General features: G+C 41.8%; 2 protein-coding genes across 2 annotated transcripts; both read left to right on the top strand.

The window, feature by feature from the left end:
• The first annotated feature begins 494 nt into the window (after positions 1-494).
• Positions 495-3,941, top strand: LOC137572087 (uncharacterized). The gene is made up of 3 exons (XM_068283868.1): positions 495-813; positions 1,152-3,676; positions 3,870-3,941. Exons 1-3 carry the CDS (start codon positions 495-497, stop codon positions 3,939-3,941), a joined length of 2,916 nt encoding a protein of 971 aa, XP_068139969.1.
• Positions 3,942-4,520: 579 nt separating this feature from the next.
• LOC137572085 (uncharacterized) lies at positions 4,521-5,249 on the top strand. The gene has a single exon (XM_068283867.1). The coding sequence runs from the start codon at positions 4,521-4,523 to the stop codon at positions 5,247-5,249; it is 729 nt and encodes a 242-aa protein (XP_068139968.1).
• Positions 5,250-8,324: the final 3,075 nt, after the last annotated feature.

Raw genomic sequence — 8,324 nt, 5'->3', positions numbered from 1 at the left:
TCTTGCGGTACTTTATTATACATAAGTAGACACATAAGCGCGAAAATACGCAGCTGCATTGATCTAAGTACATACATAAGAACCGCGTGTTCAGTTGTTTTTTCGTAGCCAAGAGGCCAAGACTAGAGTAAGTGGAATGAGATTGTATAATTATTAGTTATAAGAAATTTGTAAAATAACCTGAAATTACTTGCAGAATTAAAAAGCTTACGCTGACCTAACTTGAGGATTAAATGGATTAAATTTATTTCAAAGGCACTGGCGGAGCTAGATTAACTAGTCGAACGAGCAACAATTCTTTTTAATTTCTATGGAGAAATTCTTTTAATTTCTACGTGAAATTAAATTCACTCTTTCGTAAAGAATTCTGAGCAAATTCTTTAATTCCTACGGTGTAGTAGAGCTACGGAGACCTAAAGAGGAGGGACTAATACAAATCCCAAGGAAAGAACAAATCTTAATTTTACCACGCGTAAAATTACGTACATATACACATGGCAACGACTGGAAACTGTGGTCTGTGCCAGGAGCCGGCCAACCAGGAAATGCTCACATGCTCCAGGTGTGCATCTCAATTCCACTGCACCTGCTGCGGATCGGAAAACAGTGCCACCTCGAGTTCCTGGATGTGCGAGACATGTCGCCACGTGTGTGATGAAAGTGAACATAACCTCGAAACTGAATCCCATTTCAAGGTTAACCACCCAGGCAACAAAGATCAACACGTGGAAGATGAAGCAATGCCGGAAGATCAGCAAATACTTTTGCAACAATTAGAGGACGAAATGTGCCTCGAAAGGGAATATTTGCGCCGTAAGTACGCCCTACTCAACCCGAGAGTACAGTCAAACGGGGCTCTACATTCAAAATCCATACCCTACCCGAACATACAGCACCTAGCGGATTGGTTGTTTGAATTGGCGGAAGCGGCGAGTCGCGTATCTACGCCCAACATATTACTAGAAAGCGACAAGAAGAGAATCAACAGAGGAGTGATGCATACACATACCGCAGCGCCTACAGATAGCCCTAAAAACACAGTCTGTGCGATATGCAAAGGACACCACAAACCAGTGTCTTGCGAAAAGTTGTTGCGGATGTCAGTCGAAGCCAGGTGGAACGCGATAAATAACCATCACCTATGTGCTCAGTGCCTCAAAAACACAAGGGATCCTGCTGGAGTCGCGTAGCTTGCGACATAAATGGCTGCAAAGGAAAACATCACCGTCTCCTTCATAAGGACCTGACGGAAAGCGTTCTGCACAATCATCGTGGGTCACTAACCAACCAGCCGGAATGCTATGTTCGAATCGTTCCAGTCACTTTGCACTCCAATTCGAAATCCGTCGATATCTACGCATTTATGGATGACGGATGGACTCTAACACTTGTAGAAGAAAAATTGGCTGATGCGCTCGAAGTGAAAGGTTTCGCCAATCCACTATGCATTAGATGGACCGGCGATGTTAGTCGGCAGGAGCCGGAATCCAAGCAGCAAAACTTGAAAATCTCAAAACAAGGACTGGGCAATAAATTGTTTAAAGTAAATGAAGTCTGTACGGTTAAGTCCATTGGTCTTTCAGCCGAGACGATGATAGCAGATAGGATAAAACAGAGATATCCGCATTTAAAAAACCTGCCTATCCCGAGCTTCATTAACGCAATGCCTCAAATGATAATCGGCAGTAATAATCCGAATCTCATAGCTTCGCTAAAGGTGCGCGAAGGAAAATGGCAGCAACCAATAGCTGCAAAAACGAGACTAGGATGGACTATATATGGCGGATCGGGACGATCTGGGGGAGGACTCAACCTGCATCGCTGTCAATGCGATCTGGATTTGCATGAGATGGTTAAAAAACATTTGCTAACGGAGGAAAAATCACCGCCGATATTTACCAAGTCCCCTGATGAAGAGCGATCTCTACAGATTCTGGAGGACACTGTTAGTTACAGCTCGCGGACGTACACCACTGGATTGCTTTGGAAAGATGGGCCCCGTGTATTTCCAAATAGCCTGCCGGTAGCAAAACGACGACTCTTATGCATGCAAAAGAAAATGGCAGCAGACCCTCCTTTTGCGAATGAGCTACATAATCAAATACAAAACTTGATAGCCAAAGGCTATGCCAGAAAGTTGCCAGAGGAAGAAATCAGGGAGAAACCCGAAAACGCATGGTACTTACCCATTTTTACTGTACGAAATCCACATAAACCTGACAGGGTCAGATTGGTGTGGGACGCGGCAGCTCAATCATCAGGATTAGCCCTAAATGACTTTCTTCTAAAGGGGCCCGATTTGCTCGTGCCCTTGCTGCAGATTATGTACAACTTTAGGATGAGAGCAATCGGCGTGAGCGGTGACATCGCCGAAATGTTCCATCGAATAGCAGTACGAGAAGAAGACGCTAAAGCACAACGATTCCTATGGCAAAATCAGACAACCGGAGTCGTAGAAACTTTCCAATTAAATGTGTTGACATTTGGAGCCACGTGCTCACCCTGTTTAGCGCACTATGTGCGCGACTTGAACGCTAAGAAACACGCGGACGAGTTTCCTGCGGCAGCTAAAGCTATTCAGTCAAGTCACTATGTAGACGACTACATCGATTCATGCCATTCAGAAGAAGAAGCCATTACATTAGCGAAGGAAGTTAGAGAAGTCCACGCACGCGGGGGCTTCCATATGCGCAAGTGGTGTTCGAACTCCAAACGGGTACTCGCTGCACTTTGCGACACAACAACCTACGACGAAAAACAGTTCTTCAACAGTGAAGAGATACACTCTTATGAGAAAATATTGGGCATGCGGTGGAGCCCACATCAAGATGCCTTCACCTATGCACTAAAGTTTGTACGCCTGAAGCGCAACATAATAGCGACAAAAGTCGCACCAACCAAAAGGGAAATTTTACAAGTTTTGATGTCAGTTTTTGACCCCATGGGTTTTGTATCCTGTATAATGATGTATCTCAAAATACTGCTTCAACAAGTTTGGCGATCGAAGATTGATTGGGAAATACCACCCAATCTGCAGGATATGTGGCAATCATGGCTGTCCTTCTTACCCTTGATAGAGAACGTGCGAATTCCGAGATGCTATTTTAAAAATTGGCATGCAAAAGACTGCCGAGTTCAAATTCACGTATTCGTGGATGCGGGAGAAGACGCCTACTCTGCCGTTGCGTATTTCCGTATCGAACAAAATAACCAAATACTTTTGAGTCTCGTTTCAGCCAAATCCAAGGTAGCTCCGTTGCAGCCGCTTTCGATACCCCGCTTGGAGCTACAGGCAGCAGTAACTGGAGCGCGACTGATGAAAAATATAATAGCACAACATGAAATCGACTTTGAGGAATGTTACTTATGGACCGACTCGAAAACGGTTCTAGCGTGGCTCATTGGAGATCCACGACGATATCAACAATATGTAATGTTTAGGATAGCCGAGATATGTGAGCTCACAGATGCCAGAAACTGGAGATGGGTACCAAGCAAACTAAATGTTGCGGACATCGCCACCAAACGACAACATAGGCTTGAAACATATACACAATGGTTCGAAGGACCCAAATTCCTAAAACTACCGCCGGCTGATTGGCCGACGGAAACTACCAATGAAAGGACAGCCACGGAGGAACTGCGTCCTCGTTTCCTTCACATGCGAAGGGAATCAGTAAGAATCAATTACGAGTACTTTTCAAAATGGAATCGATTGACAAGGGCAATTGCATGTTGGCTTGCCTATAAGAGGAAATTGATCAAGAAAATACGTATATCAAATGAGAATACAAACCGACCGGCATCCCAAATTAATGAAGCCAGAATGTTTCTTTACCGGAACATACAACAAGAATGTTACAACGAAGAGTACACAGCCATCGAAAACGGCCACCACGTTTGCCGGAGCAGTCCACTATGGAGGTTACAACTCTTTCTAAATGACCATGGGGTATTGTGTGTACGCGATAGAGCCAGTCGCTTCGCTGGCATCCCTGAAGGACGAATCGCTCTAACCACCCAACACTGGGTTACAAAGCTGATAGTCCGGCACTACCATGAAAAATATTATCACATGAATCATGAGACAACAGTAAATGAGGTAAGGCAAAAATATTTTATTCCAAAACTAAGACCTCTCCTTAAAGGGATTCGTCGAAATTGCCAACAATGTAAGCTGAGTAGTGCTCGACCCATGGCACCCTTAATGGCGCCCCTACCGAGGGCTAGACTGGGTGCATTCAAGCCAGCGTTTACGTATGTAGGAGTTGATTATTTTGGGCCACTAACAGTTATCGATGGAAGAAAGTCATTGAAAAGGTGGGGCATGCTGATAACCTGCCTCACAATGCGAGCAATAAGCATTGAGATCGTGCATAGTCTAACCACAAACTCATGCCTAATGGGCTTAAGACGCCATATATCGCGCCGAGGCATACCAAAGGAAATATATAGCGATAACGGGACTAATTTTCGAGGGACCGATGCCTTTCTTAGAGACAAACTTGGAAGATGCAAAAATGCACCGAGAATTGTCGCAGCAGGAAATATCGTGGTACTTCAACCCACCGTCAGCTCCTCACATGGGAGGAGCCTGGGAGCGCTTAGTGCGTTCCGTTAAAACCGTGTTATACCGTATAACACCAAATCAAAAATTCTCAGATGAAAGTCTTCTTACCGCAATGGCAGAGGTGGAAATGACGGTCAACTCCAGGCCCCTGACATACGTGTCCCTGGACGACGAAGACCAAGAAGCTCTTACGCCAAATCACCTGTTGCTTGGCTCATCAAATGGAGAAAAACCGATTTGCGATCCGGAACAAATCGACTATAAATGGTCGCTCCGCCAGAGTGAGATGTTCGCCAACCTATTTTGGAAACGCTGGGTCAAAGAGATGCTACCAAACATAACACGAAGGTCCAAGTGGCATAAAAAAGTAAAGCCAATTGGTGTAGGCGATATTGTACTTATAGTGGACGAAAATCAGCGTCGTAATACCTGGACAAAGGGTCGAGTGGTCGAAGTGACCACCGCAGAAGATGGTCAAGTCCGGCAGGCGAAGGTACAGACACAACTAGGTGTCCTCTCCAGACCAGCAGTAAAGTTAGCAGTCCTCGATGTCGGGAAAAATGAAGCAAGCTCCAGTGGCTCGCTTGCTGGGAGGGGAATGTTGCCGAAATTCGGGCCTGCGAATAAACTTCGTACCACTGTAACACAAAACGGAACTCTGTCCGAACAAACAGAATGACGCTCTTTAAAAACTTTAAAACTCTCTCTCTCTCATTCTACTCTTGCGGTACTTTATTATACATAAGTAGACACATAAGCGCGAAAATAGGCAGCTGCATTGATCTAAGTACATACATAAGAACCGCGTGTTCAGTTGTTTTTTCGTAGCCAAGAGGCCAAGACTAGAGTAAGTGGAATGAGATTGTATAATTATTAGTTATAAGAAATTTGTAAAATAACCTGAAATTACTTGCAGAATTAAAAAGCTTACGCTGACCTAACTTGAGGATTAAATGGATTAAATTTATTTCAAAGGCACTGGCGGAGCTAGATTAACTAGTCGAACGAGCAACAAATATAAATAATAAAAATACAATAAATCTATAGCATCTACAGCAACTCTTTGAAGACCTCGTCGGTTGAGTTTTACCGAAGTTTTCGATATTCGTTTTGTTACCAAATCAAACACATAACGAAGCCGGAGAGATTAATCAAGAGCATTCCATGCCATAAACAAAATTCAAGGCAATTGTCGTTGCTTACCTCCACTCCGTTTCACCCCATTATTTGTTTTATACTCTTCTAATATTGTTTTATAAGAATAAACCAGAGGGCCGGGGCTAACTTCAACTTTTGCAACTTTTTTGATAACTCTTTCCTTACCTATTAGCCATCAATGTGGAAGAACGTTTTATCTAAAATGGCTTATGTTTGCGAAAGAATGGCCTACAATCATAGGAAATAACGAAGATATTGATCAAAGTCGTTCCTATGGGAGCTATATGATATAGTCATCCGATCTTGATCAAATTTGGCACAGTCGTTTATAAGCGAAATAAACTTTCTAATATTAAGTTTCACGATAATAACATAGAAAATAACGAAGTTATTGAGAAAAGTCACTGTTCGTGACTTTGGGGTTTGTATGGGAGCTATATGATGTAGTGGTCCGATCCGGCTGAATCCGAGATATACAACCCCTGCAGTATATACAAGCCTACGTGCATTTTCAGCTCTGTAGCTCTTACGGTCTAGGAGGAGTTTGCGTTGATCCAGACGGACGGACGGACGGACGGACGGACGGACGGACATGGCTAGTTGAACTCGTCTCGTCGTGCTGATCAAGAATATATATACTTTGTATGGTCGGAGATGCTTCGTTCTATGCGTTGCACACTTCTGACCAAAATTAATATACCCTTTTTGCAAGGGTATAAAAAAAGAAATGAAAAGAATCAAGTAGAAATATCAAAGAAGCTAACCTCGACTATGCCTAAGTTTATATACCCTTGCAGTCCTTGGCAATAACATTTTTACTTTTTATATATTTCTACCAAATCACCAAATTTTATTGAAATCGGACTATAAACATGCAAAATATGCGTTTGAAAGTATTTTACTACGCAATCCAGGCCAGAATTGGCCGTTGGCTAGTGGCGGCGCTAGAGTGCTCGTGTGTTTTTAGAGTGAGCGAGATAGCACATGCTATGAAGCATGTAAAAACAATTTAATAGACATAAAATAAAATAAATTATAAATTTCTCCCGAACTACTAAATTTTATTAAAATCGGACTAGAAATATGCAAACTATATGCGTATGAACATATTTTACTACTCGATCCAGAAGGCCAGAATTGTCCGTCGGCTAGTTGCGGCGCTAGAGTGCTCGTGTGTTTGTAGAGTGAGCGAGATAGCACATGCTATGAAGCATGTAAAAACAATTTAATAGACATACATTTGGTTTTCGAAATTTGAAATATTTGTTTCACCTGGTGTATGGTACACCCAAGTCGACTAGTTGACTTACTTACTTCATTTATCTTGCACTGTCCAACATCAGTGTCGTGGTTTTCTGGATTTGCCAAATTGTTGGTACCAAAATTTGTGCTTTACATATGGAGGAAATGTATTATTACCATGAGCTTAATTAAAGCAACAATTTTATTTCCGTCTAGGCTTATGGTCTACCGAGACTTGACAAATCTGTCTGCAATATATTTGCAAAACTACTAAAATTTAATCAAAAAAAAAATGTCACAAGAAATACATCTTGAAACTGATATCTTTCTTTTAATTATGTTACCGACACTTACATATGTTGCTAAAAAAATTGTTATTTTTTCGAACAAAAATTAAAAGTTAATTTATTAACTTCCTGAAAAAGACTGTTTCGCTCGGTTGCCAATTTGAGAAGAACTTATGAAGATAGTTCTTCTCGCTTTGATCGTCTTTTAGACCCGAAGTCAATTATCAAAGTGACATCCATTGTTGGCATAATGAGAAAAAATGGCATGTACCACTGTGATCTTTCTTTCTACAATCAAGCGGTGCAAAAGCGGACTTTTTAAATTCATCCGTCCTTTTTTTCTGACAAATTCTAGATTTTTTTGGGAATTGGTCTGAAATTGGATTGAATTTCGCATTCGTATTCTTCTAAAAATTACTCTGGCTGAAGTTTCTCTGAATACTTCTTGTCTTATCCCAAAATGAGTTTGCCTAGTGCGCAAGTTATACAGCTTGACATTCTTCTCTGCTGCTGACGAAATCTTTTGCTTTATTTCCTCAACTACTGCAATTGGTTGTCTTTTAAGGGGATTAAGTGAAACAAATTGAACTTATTCAGTACATGAGATACATGTGCCTCTCCAGTGAGCTGCATCTCGATTGCACTGAACAATATGTTATGTTTCCTTATATCATGGGTTGGATATAAGTGCATAATGAAATCTGTCCTCCTTATGAATGACGTCAGAATTTCTGGTTCTCCATCATAGTTTGCCAACTGTCTTAAGGAAGACAGTGCTTGATTGAGGTGGTCTTCGGTGAGTTCTACAGCCATTTAGTTTCTTCTTTTTATACCATACACCCATAGGGTGAAATGATATATTAAAGTAGAGGTGGGCATGGGCCGAAATTTTCAACCCAACCCGACCCAGCCCATGGGCCGAAGAGGAAAATTTTACCCGTACCCGAAAGCTAAAAAAATTTTGAAACCCGAAGCCAACCCGCCCGCCCGAAAAAAAAAATAAAAAAAACTTTAATACAAAATAAAATTTTTTATTTCCTTCGTTTTCTTCAAAACAGCACTTAATT

Source organism: Drosophila tropicalis, unplaced genomic scaffold (genome assembly GCF_018151085.1).
Source record: "Drosophila tropicalis isolate 14030-0801.00 unplaced genomic scaffold, ASM1815108v1 contig_188, whole genome shotgun sequence".
Classification (NCBI taxonomy): Eukaryota; Metazoa; Arthropoda; class Insecta; order Diptera; family Drosophilidae; genus Drosophila; species Drosophila tropicalis.
This window is presented reverse-complemented; position numbering and strand designations above follow the sequence as displayed.